The sequence below is a fragment of the Puma concolor genome, chromosome B3 (genome assembly GCF_028749965.1).
Source record: "Puma concolor isolate L17-30 chromosome B3, mPumCon1.1.hap2, whole genome shotgun sequence".
Taxonomy (NCBI): Eukaryota; Metazoa; Chordata; class Mammalia; order Carnivora; family Felidae; genus Puma; species Puma concolor.
In genome coordinates, this window is record NC_141672.1 from 143,050,287 (window position 1) to 143,068,872 (window position 18,586).

General features: G+C 39.7%; 1 protein-coding gene across 5 annotated transcripts in view; it reads left to right on the forward strand.

Moving 5' to 3' along the window:
• FANCI (FA complementation group I) overlaps window positions 1-18,586 on the forward strand; it is a 103,902-nt gene that overhangs the window by 69,851 nt on the left and 15,465 nt on the right. For all 5 annotated transcript variants that reach the window (XM_086711559.1, XM_086711558.1, XM_086711557.1 and 2 more), the window contains exons 15-24: window positions 754-884; window positions 1,607-1,677; window positions 3,194-3,308; window positions 4,756-4,878; window positions 9,719-9,787; window positions 12,662-12,763; window positions 13,749-13,919; window positions 14,541-14,662; window positions 15,172-15,336; window positions 15,966-16,145. In XM_086711559.1, the coding sequence (XP_086567685.1) occupies window positions 754-884; window positions 1,607-1,677; window positions 3,194-3,308; window positions 4,756-4,878; window positions 9,719-9,787; window positions 12,662-12,763; window positions 13,749-13,919; window positions 14,541-14,662; window positions 15,172-15,336; window positions 15,966-16,145 (1,249 nt within the window). The remainder of the gene's footprint in view (window positions 1-753; window positions 885-1,606; window positions 1,678-3,193; window positions 3,309-4,755; window positions 4,879-9,718; window positions 9,788-12,661; window positions 12,764-13,748; window positions 13,920-14,540; window positions 14,663-15,171; window positions 15,337-15,965; window positions 16,146-18,586) is intronic.

Here is an 18,586-nt window from a genome sequence, read left to right on the forward strand (position 1 = left end):
CTGGGTGGCTCACTCGGTTAAGTGTCTGACTTTTGATTTCATCTCAGATCATGATCTCACAGTTTGTGAGTTCAATCAAGCCCTGCATCGGGCTCTGTGCTGACAGTGCGAAGACTGCTTGGGATTCTCTCTCCCCCCACTCCTCTCTGCCCCTCTACCACTCATGCTTGTTCTCTCTCTCTCTCTCTCTCTCGCTCAAAACTAAACTTAAGGGGCGCCTGGGTGGCTCAGTCGGTTGAGTGTCTGGCTGCGGCTCAGGTCATGATCTCATGGTTCGTGAGTTCGAGCCCCACGTCGGGCTCTGTGCTGACCGCTCAGAGCCTGGAGCCTGCTTCAGATTCTGTGTCTCCCTCTCTCTCTGACCCTCCCCTGTTCATGCTCTGTTTGTCTCTGTCTCAAAAATAAATAAACATTAAAAAAAAAAACAAAACTAAACTTATATAAAAGTTCACAGATACTGACTTCAGCTTAGAAATATGAAGATATAGTATGCTACTTGTCTTGACAGTGTAACAGATTTCTTCCCTTCTTTACATAAATTTTTATAATCTTATCACAGAAGAAAGTTTCAGAAGTATATCCTAGTTACACTGACCATAGAAAAAGTATATAGGATCAGTAGAAATTGCTATTGCAGTATACTTGACAAAAGACACAAAAAACCTTTTATCATTTATTTTCCCATATTTAATTTTTATTTATTTGAAATATATTTAGTTTTTGAGACAACTCACTATAGATTCTGTTTTTCAGATTTGCTTTCAAATATCATCATGTATGCACCCTTAGTTCTTCAAAGTTGTTCTGCTAAAGTCACAGAAACTTTTGACTATTTATCCTTTCTGCCGCTTCAAACTGTACAAGGGCTGCTGAAGGCAGTGCAGGTAAGTCTTTAGACTCCTAAGGAATTTGGCAAAACTGAGGTTGAACTGCCTAATGGAAGTCTCATGTGATTCTTCATAAATACAAATGTCTGAGAAATCCTGTATTCCTTGGTTTTGAAGCATAAAACTGTATTAAAAGTGCACGAGCACCGAGCGAGACTCTGTTTCTAAGTGTACCCCCTTCTTCCTGGCACACTTGTGTCTCCCATGACTCATTGTCAAGTTAGTGAGATAATTGTAAAGCTCTTAGAAATTTGATGACGATAGGTTTATTTATTTATTTTTTTTATTTTTTATTATTTTTTTTTAATGTTTATTTTTTGAGACAGAGAGAGACACAGCATGAGCAGGGAAGGGGCGGAGAGAGAGGGAGACACAGAATGTGAAGCAGGCTCCAGGCTCTGAGCGGTCAGCACAGAGCCCGACGTGGGGCTCGAACTCACGAACTATGAGATCGTGACCTGAGCCGAAGTCGGACGCTTAACCGACTGAGCCACCCAGGCGCCCTGATGACGATAGGTTTAAAGGCATTTCACAATTAGTTTAAATTTAGTATTTCAAAGTATGCTGTTGTCCATATTACTAAGTGTAATAAGCATTGAAACATGTATGTAAAAACAGAACCAAATTTCGTTATATAAGCCAAATAGTGACAGTTTTGGGTAGAAATGAGCAAAGACTAATAAACTTGGGGGTTTTTCTACTTCTTCTTTGTCTTTCAGCCCCTTCTCAAGGTCAGCATGTCAGTGAGGGACTCCCTGATACTTGTCCTTCGGAAAGCCATGTTTGCCAGGTATTGAAAATCCCGTGAGACCCTGGGAAGTAGTGCCTTCTGATGTTACTCACCATCTTCTCTGCCGTCTCCTTGTACAGCCTGTTCACAGTGGTCCTGCAGATGTCTAACCCAACAGAACAGCTTTCATCAGGCACAGCCTTGTGCTACGTGCAGGGTTCTTTATCTCATGCAGTCTTCAGAGTAACCTGTAAAGTTAGAATTATTACAGTCTCCTCCATACAGATCAGGAAACTCAGGTCTAGAGAAGATAAGTGACTTTCCAAAAGTCAAACAAAGGTTCGTGGAGCTGGAATATGAGCTTCTGATCTCAGGTACTCTGCTGTACACCCCTAGAATAATCTTCAGGACAAGGTTGCAGTGCCAGCTGGCAAGAGTTCTAGAAAGGAAAACATCTTCATTAGGAAAATATTCAAGAAACTCACTCTAGTGAATATTGAGTTATGGTCTAGTGACTGTAGACTAAATTGTTAAGCGGTCTCAGGTATTTTTTGGCTTAGTCAATGCCTCCTGATCTCTTTTCCTTTATTTCTTAGTGTATAAGCTAAAGATGATAATACTACCTCCCAAGAAGTATTATGGGAGCTAAAGATGATATTACTACCTCCCAAAAAGTATTATGGGACCAGTAATAGGTGGAAAACATTTGGTACTTTAAATATATGATGCTCAATTTTTTTTTTTTTTTAATGGTTACTTATTTTTGAGAGACCGCACAAGTGGGGGAGGGGCAGAGAGAGAGAGGGAGACACCAAATCCAAAGCAGACTCCAGGCTCCGGGCTCTGAGCTATCAACACAGAATCCCAACTCGGGGCTTGAACTCATGAACTGTGAGATCATGACCTGAGCCCAAGTCGGACACTTAACCAACTGAGTCACCCAGGCACCCCTAAGATGCTCAGTTGATGTCACGTTGACTCTATTATAATGTGTTTGCGGACATACAGAGGAACAACCAGCAAGTATATACTATTATCCCTCTTCTAGAGTTGACAGTTTTTTGGTATTCCTTACCTAGAGGTATGTCTGCTAGGCCAAGGTTTGTATGTCATAACATCTCCCCCATGAATTTGATCATTGAGCCTCAGTGAGATGAATGTATCATTTTTCTGGATGGAGGGTTTACAAGGCGCCAAGCACTATACTCCTCTGCAAAGAAGGGAAGTGGTCCTTCAGACAATCAGCCGTTTCTATCCTACTTAGTACTTAATATTTGAGTTATTGGCCCATTGTATAGCTTCTCAGTACTCTTGTTCCTCACATAGAAGAAAGTATAGATCGTGTCATGAGGTTAACTAGATAGTGAGAAATCAGCTGAGTTCCTCTACTGCTAACTGCTGTGAACAGCTGATGTTTTATTTTGAGTATATAAATTTATTTTATTTTGCTCTGTGCTTCATTACTTATTCATATTCCTTTTCTGTACAGAGGTAACTGGCTTTTTCTGACCCAGAAACCTATTCCTGTGAAGCTAATATTGTTGGTTAACTATTTCTCTGTCTGTTCCTGAGCTAGCCAGCTTGATGCCCGAAAAGCTGCGGTTGCTGGGTTTTTGCTGCTTCTGAAGAACTTTAAGGTTTTGGGCAGCTTGTCCTCCTCCCAGTGCAGTCAGTCCATCGGTGCCAGCCAGGTAAGGACTGTTAACACTGGGTTGTCGTGTGCATTCGTGCAGAAGTTGGTGATGTGTATGCTGTTCTTTCTCTCTCCTGCTCTGGTTGTACAAATGACCCTGAAACAGAGTCTGATGATGATGGCAGTGATAACAGCTAACACTTACTTAAAATGATGGGTTTGCTGTGTGCTAGACAGTGCTCTCCACCACGGTAGCTACTAGCCTCAGTGTGGTTGTTGAACTGCATGCTCAGTTGAAGTGTGTCTGGCCAAATTGAGTCACACTGTATGTGTAAAATGCATGCTGCATTTTGAAAATTTAGTGTGAGGTAAGGGAAAATAGCTTGTTGTTTTTAATTTCGATTACATATTGAAATAGTTTTGATATATTTGGTTAAATGTTAAAGTTAATTTCACCAGCATCTTTTTACTTTTTGAATTTGACTACTAGAAAATTTTGAATTAGCAATGTGACTCGCATTTGTGGTTTGTCCTGCTAGGTGGTGTGCTAAGTGTTTTATATTTATTATGTCATTTCATCTTCCTGATAATCCTCTGAGTCTAGATGTTATTATTATCCCCATTTTTAATAGTTAATTTACTTTGCACAGCCTGGTAATCTGAGAAAATAAGACTTTTTACAGTATTTTGGTAATTCAGACTTTGGAGCAATAAAATTTTTTTTTTTATTTAAATTATGTACTGTGTGATTTGTAAATAGCAAATTAATGAAACAATCTTATTAGGAATCCTTTGTTGCTCTAGTGTGATTCCAAAAAACTTTTGTTCATAACATATGGCACAGACTAAATATTAGGAACACTGGGTGTCATTAGTGTATTGTTAAAATCATCCACATCTTAATAAGACTAAGGCTGAGGAAGGTTAAATGACTTGCCCAAGGTGATGTAAGCAGTGAAGGGTAGAGCTAGGATTTGATCTGTCAGTATTAACTACCTCACTGAGATGCCTATAGTAAGGGTTAGGAGTCTTGGTGTATAGTTACTGGATTTATTATTTAAAACAAGGGCTGTAATTCTTTGTCTTGTCCATTTCTAAACTAAACATTACCTACCTATAAAACTCTGAGGATTTTGTGGAAGCAAAAAGAGCTAGATTGTGCTAGCTCCTGAAAATATTTCAGGAAGCATTTAGACCTTTTAAGTATAATCAAGTATATTAAGACTACTGGATTCTAGTGGTGAAATCATCTGTGTGCCATCCTAAGCACCTGACATTGCCAAGGAAGACCTTAAAGGATGGAGAAGAGTTAATTTTGTTGAAATGCTTGAAAATTCTTACTCCAAACCAGAATAAGAGTGACACTTATCACATCCTACTGATGATTTTTGCATATGGGGAAAGCTAAATTGAAGTTTCTTTGACCAAGAACACGGGCTCATTTTACCTTCTTTGTGAAAATTAATTTGGTAAAATACACAAGAACTGGCCTCTCTTCCTTTCAGGTCCATGTGGATGTTCACAGCCGTTACAATTCTGTTGCCAATGAAACTTTTTGCCTTGAGATCATGGATAGTTTGAGGAGATGCTTAGGCCAGCAGGCTGATGTTCGACTCATACTTTATGAGGTAAATCAGAGTGGAAGAAATATAGCAACCCCCAACTAATAATCTTTTTTATTTTAGTAAGTTTTTTCTGATTGTAAAAGTACAGTTCACTCTTCCTTGATGCAGTTAGGATTGGTAGTTTTGTGATGGCTAGCCAAAAGGTTGTTTAAGGTGAGGAATCATAAAGAATATTTGAGGTGCACCTGGGTGGCTCATTTGGTTGGGCATCCAACTCTTGATTTTGGCTCAGGTCATGATCTCACCATTCTTTTTTTTTTTTTTTTTTTTTTTTTTAAATTTTTTTTTTCAATGTTTATTTATTTTTGGGACAGAGAGAGACAGAGCATGAATGGGGGAGGGGCAGAGAGAGAGGGAGACACAGAATCGGAAACAGGCTCCAGGCTCCGAGCCATCAGCCCAGAGCCTGACGCGGGGCTCGAACTCACGGACCGCGAGATCGTGACCTGGCTGAAGTCAGACGCTTAACCGACTGCGCCACCCAGGCGCCCCATGATCTCACCATTCTTGAGGTCGAGCCCCACGTCGGGCTCTGTGCTGACAGTGCACAGCCTACTTGGAATTCTTTCTCCGCCCCTCCCTTGCTCACGTACACATGTGCACACATACACTCTCAAATCAACATTAAAAAAAAAAAGGAATGTCCGCACCTGATAAAAGGAATCTGAAACTTGCGTCTGAAATAAATGGTGAAAGACTAAATGTTTTTCCCTATAATCAAGAATAAAGATACTTGTTCAGCATTATAGTGAGGGTTCTATCCAATACGACGAGAAAAAGAAATAAAGGCATACAGATTTGAATGATGAAATGTGGCTGTCTTGATTTGCACTGTATGTAGACAGCAAAGAATCACAAAAAAGTGAGTTTAGTAAGGTGGGATACAGAAACCAATTTTATACTAGCAGTGAACAATTGGAAATCAAAAAAAATTTATGATAAAAATAAAACACTTAAGGATAGGTTTAACAAAGAATGTACAAGATATGTGCACTGAACACCTCAAAATATTGTTGGGAAATTAAAGAAGAAAAGGTAAATGAAGGATGTGCCATGTTTATAGATTGAAATGCTCAGCACAGTATTTTTAGTAATTTTAGTCTCAAAAAAGTCTGTAGATTCAGTGCAGTCCCAACTGAAATCCCAGGATTTTTTGGACAGAAATGAAGTTGATTCTAAAATGTAAAGGACCTAGGGGTGCCTGGGTGTCTGTCAGTTGGGTGTCTAACTCTTGGTTTTGGCTCAGGTCATGATCTCACAGTTCATGAATTTAAGCCCTGCATCGGGCTTGGAGCATCCTTGGGATTCTTCTCTCTCTCTCTCTCTCTCTCTCTCTCTCTCTCTCTCTCTCTCTCTCTCCCCCCCTCCCTCTCCCTCTCCCTCTCCCTCCCCCCCCTTTCTCCCTCCCCCCCCCTTTCTCCCTCCCCCTCCCTCCCCTCTCAAAAACAAAGAAACATTAAAAAAAAATAAAATGTAAAGGACCTAGAAGGATCAAGACAATTGAAAAAGTATGAAGTTGCTCAGTGGATTTTTGACCAATATCCCAAGGTAATTTAGTAGAAAAAGGATGATCTTGTCAACAAGCCGTACTGGAACAATTGTTTATTGTATTGGAAGGGGGGGGGTCCCCAAAACCACCATGTTTAAAGATTTCTCTGGGAGGACTTTTAAACTCCACATATATTAATTCTCATAGCTAACTATATTCTAGTTAAGGGATACAAAGCAAAATCAGCAGAAGCAAGGGATACATAGGGTAAAGTCAGGAAGAAACCAGGTGCAAGCGTCTAAGAATCCTCTCCAGCTGGGATTGCACAGCATGCACTTAATTCCTTCAGCAAATGAGTTGTGTCAACACATCAGTAGATAACAATTCCTCAGTAAAGGAAGCTTATTAGAGATTTGGTACCCAAGGTTTTTACAGGGTGCTGGTTTACATAGGCACTTGTGCTTATTAGCACATATCCAAATTCCAAACTTCCAGAAGAAAATAAAAATATTCAGCATAAACCACATTGTACAGTTTATACACAGTAAATTTCTATCATTTAGGGAAAGCTTTTTATCGGTGTAGGGGACTGTTCACCAGCCAGATTCCCAGCCACCCATCAAGGGGCAATCTTGCAAGCAGGCTTTACTAAGGATGACAGTCTCACATCTACTGTGTTAACTCTTCTCTGCAGTCCTCCACATGCAAAAAAGAATCTGCACTGAATGTAGCTCCAAATTTTAAAACTTAACTTGATACAGATCATGGACTGATCTATTAGGATATTGGTGTTCATTTGTTCATTAAAGACGTCACATCATCGATTTGTAAAAACTCTTCATGTGTTGGTATCAACACTGGTCATACTTGTTGCAGGGTGTAGGGCAGATGACTGTTTCCTTGATGATGATACTTTATGTATATATGTATGTATGTATTTTACATCCAAATTAGTTAGCATGTAGTGCAACAATGATTTCAGGAGTAGATTCCTCAGTGCCCCTGACCCATTTAGCCCATTCCCCTTCCCAAACCCCCTCCAGTAACCCTCTGTTTGTTCTCCATATTTATGAGTGTCTTATGTTTTGTCCTCCTCCCTGTTTTTATATTAATTTTGTTTCCCTTCCCTTATGTTCATCTGTTTTGTCTCTTCAAGTCCTCACGTGAGTGAAGTCGTATGATTTTTGTCTTTCTCTGACTAATTTCACTTAGCATAATACCCTCCAGTTCCATCCACATAGTTGCAAATGGCAAGATTTCATTCTTTTTGATTCCGAGTAATACTCTATTGTATATATATACCACATCTTCTTTATCCATTCATCCATCGATGGACATTTGGGCTCTTTCCATACTTTGGCTGTTGTTGATAGTGCTGCTATAAACATGGGGGTGCATGTGTCCCTTTGAAACTGCACACCTGTATCCCTTGGATAAATACCTAGTAGTGAAATTGCTAGGTCGTAGGGTAGTTCCATTTTTAGATTTTTGAGGAACCTCCATACTGTTTTCCAGAGTGGCTGCACCAGCCTGCATCTTGCATTCCCATCAACAATGCAAAAGAGATCCTCTTTCTCCGCATCCTCACCAACATCTGTTGTTGCCTGAGTTGTTAATGTGAGCCATTCTGACAGGTGTGAGGTGGTATCTCACTGTCGTTTTGGTTTGTATTTCCCTGATGATGAGTGATGTTGAGCATTTTTTCATGTGTCAGTTGGCCATCTGGATGTCGTCTCTGGAGAAGTGTCTGTTCATGTCTTTTGCCCATTTCTTCACTGGATTATTTAAAAATTTAATATTTGTTAACGTTAATTTTCCTTTGTGTCTTCTCTTTAAAAAGAAATGTTGGGGCGCCTGGGTGGCTCGGTTGGTTAAGCGTCCGACTTCGGCTCAGGTCATGATCTCGCAGTTCATGAGTTCAAGCCCCGCGTCAGGCTGTGTGCTGACAGCTCAGAGCCTGGAGCCTGTTTCGGATTCTGTGTCTCCCTCTCTCTCTCTGACCCTTCCCTGTTCATGCTCTGTCTCAAAAGTAAATAAACGTTAAAAAAAAAAAAAAAAAAAATTTTTTTTTAAATAAATAAATAAATGTTTAGGGGGTCAACTCTCATTTACTTTTTCTCTCAAATGAACCATACAGTCTTTTTCCCAGTTCCAAAAAGAAAGTTCTCCCCAGGATTTAATTTTTTTTTTTTTAAGTTATTTATTTATTTTGGGAGATAGCACACATGAAGGGAGGGGCAGAGATAGAATCCCAGGCAGGCTCCACAGTGTCAGGGCAGAGCCCCATGCAGGGCCTAATCCCACGAACTGTGAGATTATGACCTGGCTGAAATCAAGAGTCAGATGCTTAACTGAGCCACCTAGGCCCCCTCCCCCCAAGATTTTAACTTAAGTAGTTTTTAACTATGGGAAATACTGGATGGGAAGAAATATCACACAGTCATTTACTTTAGAGTGCTCAGGGCCAGGAGACATTTTTGAAGTGCTGGAAAGTAAGTGGAAATAATGTCCTAAAAGGGAAGGCTGTTAATGTAGGATGAGACAAAAGAATGAAGACCTAGAACATTCTTGACTGTAAAGGAGCAAAGTACTCCAAATCCGGAAATGACCTGTTGTTTAAAAATTATGATGATTGTGGTCAGTTTATTAATCTGGTTCTCAGTGATCAAAGATCTCTTTTTAGGGGTGCCTGGGTGGCTCAGTCAGTTAAGCATCATGACTTCAGCTCAGGTCATGATCTCGCAGTTCATGAGTTCGAGCCCCACGTCTGGCTCTGGGCCCTGTGCTGACAGCTCGGAGCCTGGAGCTGCTTTGGATTCTGTGTCTCCCTCTCTCTCTCTGCCCCTCCCCTACTCATGCTCTGCCCCTCTCTCTCAAAAATAAATAATAAAACATTAAAAATTAAAAAAAAAAAGATTTCTTTAGTTCTTTTTAGGCAAATAACCTAAACTCTCTGAGCCGTTTCTCTCTCTATAATTTCAGTCATTTCAAAGAATTAAGAAATAATGTAAAGAAATAGTATTGTTTAAAAAAATTTTGTTTTAATGTTTACAGTTATGATTGTCCAGAGGCGCCTGGGTGGCTCACTCGGTTAAGTGTCTGACTCTTGATTTCAGCTCAGGTCATGATCTCACATTGTGAGAAGGAGCCCTGTGTCAGGCTCTGCACTGGGTATGGAGCCTCCTTGGTATTCTTTCTCTCTCCCTCTCCCCTGCTGGTCTGTGCTTGCGTGCACCCATGCTCGCTCATTTGCTCTCTCTCAAAAAAAGTAAATAAGAAAAGTAAAAAAAAAAAAGTAAAGTTAGAACTTAGCGTACCTGTTAAAGAGCTTACTCTCTATTTGATTCCTCTTAGGGGTTCTATGATGTCCTTAGAAGGAACTCTCAGCTGGCTAATTCAATCATGCAGACTCTACTTTCACAGGTAATACATTTATTTTATTTTATACGTTTATGGATATAGAGAATAGATAATACATGGAGAGGTGATTGACATTTTCCGGACTTTCCAAAATATAGAATAATTCCCAAATAGTACACTGGTACATTATGAACATGCCTGGGGTATGTGATGCTGTCCTGATGTTTTAATTACTACTTACCTACCTGCCCTTTTGCATCATCTTAACAGTTATTCTCTCAGGTATATTCTCTCTCAGTCTGCACCCTAAGTCAGAAGGACCTTTTGAAGAACCATTTGTATAAGGGGTATTAGCAGCTGTATCTGTTTGTTTTACTTCTAAAAGAATAGAGAGATGTGAAACAAATATAGCAAAATATGGATGTATTACATCTAGGTTACAGAGGCATGGGTTATATTCTGTACTTTTCAGTTTAAAAAAGGATTTTTAAACTACTTCAAAAAAAAGATTTCAAAAGATCACTAGGAAACGAGTTCAGCTGGAGAATATCTGGCATAAATAAGACCATTTACACTCAACATTTATTCATTATGCATTCCTTGAATCTATTTTTTTTTTAATTTTTTTTTTAATGTTTATTTATTTTTGAGACACAGAGAGACAGTACGAACGGGGGAGGGGCAGAGAGAGAGGGAGACACAGAATTGGAAGCAGGCTCCAGGCTCCGAGCCATCAGCCCAGAGCCCGACGCGGGGCTCGAACTCAAGGACCGCAAGATCGTGACCTGAGCTGAAGTCAGACGCTTAACCAACTGAGCCACCCAGGCGCCCCGAATCTATTTTTTAAAATACCTTTATTGAGATGTAATTTACATACCGTATAGTTGACCCATTTAAAGTGTACAGCTTGGGGCACCTGGGTAGTTCAGTCAGTTGGGCATCCAGCTCTCGATCTCAGCTCTGATCTTGATCTCAGGGTTGAGTCCAGGCCCCATGTTGCTCCATGCTGAGCATGGAGCCTACTTAAAAAAAATAAAAAATAAAAAAAATTAAGTGTACAACTCATTGGTTTTTAGTGTATTCATTGAGTTGTGCAGCCAGCATCACAATCGATTTTAGAACATTTATTTCATCACTTCAGAAAGCCTCACACCCTTTAGCTAACACCCCCTAATTTTCTCATTCTTCTCCCACACACCTAGCCCTAAGCAACCACTGATCTACTACTTTCTGTCTAGATTTGTTGTGGACATTTCATGTAAGTGGAATCGTACAATGTGGTCTTTTGTGACCGATGGCTTTCACTGAATGTTTTCAGTTTATCCATGTTGTAGCATTTATAAGTACTTCATTCCCTTTTATAGCAAAGTAATATTTTATTATATGGTATTTGAATCTTTTTTATATATTGAGAGTTTCTTGGTTTGTAACTCTCTCGATCTGAAACTGGCCCCCATACTCAGAGGGCAGGGAGAGACCAAAGAAAGAAGCAGCTCGGGTGCCTGGGGGCTTGAGTGTCCCAATGACTCTTAATTTTGGCTCAGGTTGTTGTCTTGCGGTTCGTGGGATGGAATCCCACGTTCAGCTCTTTGCTAATGACGCAGAGCCTGCTTGAATTCTCAGTCTCCCTCTCTATCTGCCCTTCTCCCATGTATGTGCATGCTCGCCCACTCTCTCAAAAGAAATAAATAAACCTTAAAAGAGAAAGAAAGGAAAAGGAAGGAAGAAAGGGAGAAAGAGAGAAAGAAAAGAAAAAAAAAAGAACCACTCCAGGTTGGAGGTAGCAGTTTTTTCATGTCCACCACTCGGCTAAAAAGAAAGTTCTCTCTTTTTTTCCCCCATCCCCCCTACTTTTGTATGTCATTACTTTTGTTATAATACTGAAGAAGCTCCATTTAAAGTTAAGATCTCGGTGGGGCGCCTGGGTGGCGCAGTCGTTTAAGCGTCCGACTTCAGCCAGGTCACGATCTCGCGGTCCGTGAGTTCGAGCCCCGCGTTGGGCTCTGGGCTGATGGCTCAGAGCTTCGAGCCTGTTTCCGATTCTGTGTCTCCCTCTCTCTGACCCTCCCCCATTCATGCTCTGTCTCCCTCTGTCTCAAAAATAAATAAAGGTTAAAAAAAAAAAAATTTTAAAGTTAAGATCTCGGATGTGTAGAAATTATTGGAAGGTCCTTATACTATTTATCTAAAGATTTCCATTGGGCCTCAAGCCTGATCCTATGCAAAATTTATATCCTATTAACTATAGTGTATCTTTTTAAACTGTTATAATCAGCCCATCAACATTCATATACTTAACAAGCATAGAAAATTGATTGAAGGTGTGGAACACTGCTTCCCAACTCCAGTTAGTATGTGTACCAGTAAAATTGTGCAGACTCTAAAAAGGAGAGAAATAATAGCTAACATTTCTTCGTCTCTATTGTGTGCTAAGTAGTGTTTTTAGCACTTTACATGTATTGGCATGTTTAATTCTTACACAGCCTCATATGTTTATAGTAATATTTCATCACAGATGAGGAACGAAGGTATGGATGCCTTTACCAAAAGTATTAACACATGAGTCTTAACTGGGACCTGGACTCAGCCATTCTGACTCTAGAGCTTATTTATATATTCTTAACTATCAAACTATATTGGAAATGCTGATTGCTTTAGGTTGTAGGTTTGTAGGTTTAGGAATTGATGTGAGAGGGCCCGATGTTTTGTGAGAAAGTTAGTGGAAATGGAGTAGGAAAGATCTCAACATGATGCCTAAAGCAAGGGTAAAGGATGAGTTGAGGCAAAGCAACACATATTTTGCTGCATTGTTCTTTGGACACTTGGGAAATAGGTCTTAGATGGTGTTAAACATTAAAGGTGCCATTACTTGGACCAGTTAAAGAAGTGAAAAAGCATTCATGAGCCCTGGTGTGTTTTTTTCCTTACCGTACATAGTTAAAACAGTACTATGAGCCAAAACCTGATGTGCTGCCACCTCTGAAATTGGAAGCTTGTATTTTAACCCAAGGAGATCGAATCTGTCTACAAGAACCACTGGTGAGACTTTTATTCTTCCTATAACCATTATTTTTATTGTTAAGTAAAAGCATCAACCCTGTTGAAAGAATCCGTCTTCAGGAAGATACCTTTCCTGAAAGCACTCTTCTGGTACTCCCAATGAAATTTTACTCTTAAATCTTCCCTCCTTATCTTTTCTTACCCATCATAAACCTTGGATCTATTGGTAAGATATCTCCATGTTCACATTTTACAAAATCAAGGTATCCATCACCTCCCCCAGGAAGCATTTCATCTCCCATTTGTGCCTCTTTGACTATATAATATACTAAATATACTGTGGAATGGGGAAAGGAGGTCACTCGGTAGCAGATGAACCCAGGAGACCTGCTTCGTTAGTCTGGAGGGAGTGTATGATTTAGGCAGAGCTAGAATTGGCACTCTTGAACCCTCAGGGGAACTAGGACAGGTTGTTTTTCTATTCTTACTATCCAGCCTCAGAAAGACAGGAAAAAGAGAAAATAAAAACTGAAGCTCCACCACGCCAAGCAACTTAGAGCCCATGATGGGGAAGGAGGTGGTCTTTCATTTGTCAGATCCTGCCTCCATAAATGGGCCTTTTGTGCCATGAGGTGGAGATGCTCGGTTGGTCTCCCACCGATTCCTTTCCTGTCTTCAGAACAGCCTCTGGGACTCAGTAGCCAGAGAGGATTTAACTTCACAACCAGGCTTCATGGTGTTTCCACTAGATCAGAAATAGCACATTCTGATATTGCATTCTGAGGTGCCCACTACTTGCAAAGCCAGTTTTGGCAAAAAGTCAGGAAAGAATGCAAGAATACCTTTGTTAGTTCAGTTAACTTTTTCCAGTTTTAATTCAGGTTGACTTAAGTTATTCATAACTTACTTTAGTCTTATAGGCTAAAATAACTTACTTTAGCCTTATAGGTTAGAATTATATGTTGATTATCAACAGCCTCCTTCAGTTAAACACTCAAGAATGTTTACTATTTTCTTCCTACAGGATTATCTGTTATGTTGTGTCCAACACTGTTTGGCCTGGTGTAAGAGCAAAGTGATGCCCCCACAGCAGGAAAAAGAGGAGGAGGAGGAGGGGGTCTATCAAGACCTGGAGGACCTATTGGAATCTATTACTAGCAGAATGATTAAGAGTGAGCTAGAGGACTTTGAACTGGTAATTGCTAAGTCTCAGCTCTATTGAACGATGGAGGCTGTTTTAATAGCTTATTAATTTTTTTAAGTTTGAGAGAGTGCATGCAAGCAGGGGAGAAGCAGAGGGAGAGAGAGAATCCCAAGCAGGCTCCACGCACAGCCTGACTCAGGGCTCAGTCCCACAAACTATGAGATCATGACCTGAGCTGAAATCAAGAGTTGGACGGTTAACCAACTGAGCCACCCAGGCACCCCGCTTATTGACTTTTCTTTAAAATTTTATTTATTTATTAAAAAAAATTTTTTTTAGCATTTATTTATTATTCAGAGCATGAGCATGGGAGGGGCAGAGGGAGGGGGAGACACAGAACCCGAAGCAGGCTCCAGGCTTTGAGCTGTCAGCACAGAGCCCGACGCAGGGTTTGAACTCACAAATCGTGAGATCATGACCTGAGCCGAAGTTGGACGCTTTACCGACTGAGCCACCCAGGCATCCCTGTTTTTTAAGATTTTATTTTTAAGTAATCTCTACACCAAGCATAGGGCTCAAACTCCCAACCCTGAGATCAAGGGTTGCATGCTCCACTGACTGAGCCAGTCAGGTGCCCTGATAGCTTATTAATTTTTATCTTTTGTCTTTTAGGATAAATCAGCAGATTTTTCTCAGAGCACTTGTGTTGGCATCAAAAATAATATCTGTGCTTCTCTTGTGATGGGAGTTTGTGAGGTTCTAATAGAATATAACTTCTCCATAAGTAATTTTAGGTAAGGTACTGCCACATATAACTCTCCTTGCAGTTTGATGAAGACTCCATTTTATGGTTTTGTTTTGTTTGTTTTTTTTTAACTCTAGCAGCATGGTAGGTACTAACAGACCAAAGGCCATGACACTGTCTTTTGTGAACATCTAGCCTGAGACAGAGAACCAAAACATATGCCACAGGGGCTGGGGATTGTTGTTCCTCTAGCAGGCTTCCATTTAGCCAAAATTTCCAGACCCTGAACTCAAGTTCTAATTTCAGTAGAGCAATTTTGATGGTTTGGTAGTACTGGACTTTCATGCTCTGCATTGACTGGAATAAATAAGAGAGAAAAAAACACAGCTGGATTAGAGTGATCTGGGAGTTAATGCAAGTTCATTCATTTATAATGTGTCTAAAATAGAACATCTAGAACACCTAAAGAAACATTGGGGTTTCCTTATTATTGGGTGTGAAAGTAAACTACAATACTCTGATGCTTATCCTTAGTGGTCTCTTTTTCCTTTTATGCAGTAAGAATAAGTTTGAGGAGGTTCTGAGCTTATTTATGTGTTACAAGAAACTCTCTGACATCCTTAACGAAAAGGCTGGTAAAGGCAAAACTAAAGTGGCCAACAAAACGAATGATAGTTTTTTGTCCATGAAATTTGTGTCTGATCTTCTCACTGCTCTTTTCAGGTAAGGTGGTAATAGAGTGCTTAAAGATGTCTGTGTAGTGAAGATAGTAACAGTTACCTAGATTCACTAGTATTATTTAGTTTGGATTCACAGTTCTTACTGTATATACAGTAAGAAGTAAGTCAGGAGCTTTTCGTAAATTTCTTGAAATGAAAGCTGGATAATCTAGGTAGACACTTGAAAGAATACCTTGAATTATTTAAGGAAAACTCAGAAACAATGGACTACTTAACAAAAAGATAGGGATAGGTTGCAGTAAGGTATTGTAGGGAAATCTGCCGAAGTACCTTGAATAGTATAACAGATAAAAAGGGAAAAAAGAAGAACCTGAATTGAAAAAAACAAAGAACAACAACAAAGGAAACTAAGACTGACATTTTAATTTTATCAAAGTGAAGCAATTGGGGGAGGGAGGAGAGAAAATGTGGTAACACTGAGAATGAAGGTTGTAAAAGGTGCTGTGGCAGTGACTGTGGCCTGGGGTACCTGGGGTCTGTAAGTAAGAACTTGCTAGGTCCTGCTTTTCTGAATAGTCCCTACAAAACCTAATTCCAGATCCCAACAGCAGTAGGGAAATCTGTTTCTCTCTCTCTCTCTCTCTCTCTCTCTCTCTCTCTCTCTCTTTCTAGGGACAGTGCCCAAAGCCACGAAGAGAGCCTGTTGGTTCTAAGGTCCAACAATGAGTTTATGCGCTACGCAGTGAGTGTGGCTCTGCAGAAGGTACAGCAGCTAAAGGAAACAGGGCATGTGAGTGGCCCCGATGGCCAAAACCCAGAAAAGATCTTTCAGAACCTCTGTGATATAACTCGGTAAGTCACTCTCACCCTCAGAAACCTGTTCTATTTGCTGTGGAATCTCCAAGAGAGGAAACGGGGTGGGGATGAAGGCTTTGAAGTTGGGTGCAGCCTAAGAGTGAAAGTGCAGTCACTAAGTCTTTTTTCCTAGTCTTGCTTTAATGTGGAATGTTAGTTACATAGAAAATGTTCTTCTAATACTAGGAATAAAGAGGGATGTTGTAATGACTAAGTAGTTCATCAAGTAGGCATTACAGCTTTAATGTACATGTAGCTAACAACAAAACACTAAAATTCTTTAAGCAAAAACCAATAGAACTGAAGGAGAAATAAGTAATTCATCCCCTCTTAGAAATCATTAGAGAATTGGTATTTAGAAAATCAGGAAGGACATAGAAGACTTAAGCCACATGATCATCCAGCTTGACTTAATGGGTATTTATATAATACTTAACAGTTTCAAAATGTACATTCTTTTCATGTGCACATGGTATATTTATCAAATGGACCATATTTTGGGCAATAAAATAAACTGAACAAATTTTTAAAATAGAACTCTGTATGTTCTCTGAGCACAGTAGAATTAAACAAGGAAGTGGTAACAAATATTTTTAATTTTTTTAATATGTTTTTTATTTTTTTATTTAAAAAAATTTTTTTTTTCAACGTTTTTATTTATTTTTGGGACAGAGGGAGACAGAGCATGAACGGGGGAGGGGCAGAGAGAGAGGGAGACACAGAATCGGAAACAGGCTCCAGGCTCCGAGCCATCAGCCCAGAGCCTGACGCGGGGCTCAAACTCACGGACCGCGAGATCGTGACCTGGCTGAAGTCGGACGCTTAACCGACTGCGCCACCCAGGCGCCCCAATATGTTTTTTAAATGGCTGGATTATCCTTGTATATTCAGAAATGAAATGCATTTCTGAATAATCCATACTCAAGGAGGAGGAAGTAAAAAATCAGAAAATGTCTTGAACAGAATGAAAATGAACACACTACATTTCATAATTTGTATGATCCAGCTAATGCGGTTTTAGGTAGAAATTTGTAACCGTCAGTGGTTACGTTAGGAAAAAAATAGCACATCTCTAAGCTCCCATGTTAAGAAAATAAAAAAAGAAAAACAGATTAAAGTGAAAGTAAGAAGGAAGTAATAAAGACAAAGTAGAACCATTGAAAACAGGAACAAATCATAGAGAAGGGATGAAGCCTGAAGCTGAATCTTTGAGGTCAGTAAATGCAATAAATCTTAGCCAGACTGGTGAGGAAAACAGAGAAGACCCAAATCACAAATATCAGATATGAGGAACAGGAGATGATCACTGCTGACTCTACAGACAGTAAACATTGATAATGGTAGAAGGCTAACAACTTTATGCCAGTAAACTGGATTACATAAATGAAATGGACAAATCTTTTGAAATCAGGAAGAAATAGATAACTTGAATAATCCTGTGACTGTGAAAGAAATTGAGGGGGCACCTGGGTGGCTCAGTTGATAAAGCGTCTGACTCTTGATTTTGGCTCACATCATGATCTCGTTCATGGTTGGGGAGTTCAAGCTGACAGCGTGGAGCATGCCTGGAATATTCTCTTTCTCTCCCTCTCTCCCTCTCTGCCTCCCTTTCTCTCTCTCTCTCTCTCTCAAAATAAATAAATAAACTTTATCCAAAAAAAGAAATTGAGGGGTATCTGACTGGCTTAGTCAGAAGAGCATGGGAGTCTTGATCTTGGGGTTGTGAGTTTGAGCCCCATGTTAAGGATGGAGGTAATTTAAAAATAAAATCTTTAAAAGAAAAATAAACTGAATTTGTGGTTCAAAATTTTCCCTCAAAGAGAACTCCATAACTAGAGAGAAATAATAACAATTTATGGAAACTCTTCCAGAAAATAGGAGAGAATGAATATGTCCTGATTCATTTTATGAGGCCAGCATTACCTAATGCCAAACTCAGACATGGTAAGAAAATTACTGACCAATTTCCCATTTGAATGTAGATGTAAAAAATATCAGCAAGTTAAACCTAACAATTTGTAACGAACATGATGCAGTTAAGTGGAATTTTTCTCAGGAATGCAAAGTTGGCTCAAAATGTGTAAATCAGGGGGCGCCTGGATGGTTCAGTAGGGTAAATATCTGGCTCTTGATTTTAGCTCAGGTCATGATCTCACAGTTTGTGGGTTTGAGCCCCAAACACTGTGCCCTGATAACAGAGCCTGCTTGGGATTCTCTTTCCCTCTTTCCCTCCCCGACTTGTACCTGCTCTCTCAAAATAAATGAATAAACTTTATTAAAAAAAATTGTGTATCAGTCAATACAGTTCATATCAACAGACTAAAGGAAAACACTGTATAGTCATCTCAATACATGCAGAAAATTAAACAAATTTGTGATAAAATCTCTCAGCAAACTAGGAATAAAAGAGAACTTTATTAATCTGATAAAGGGAATCC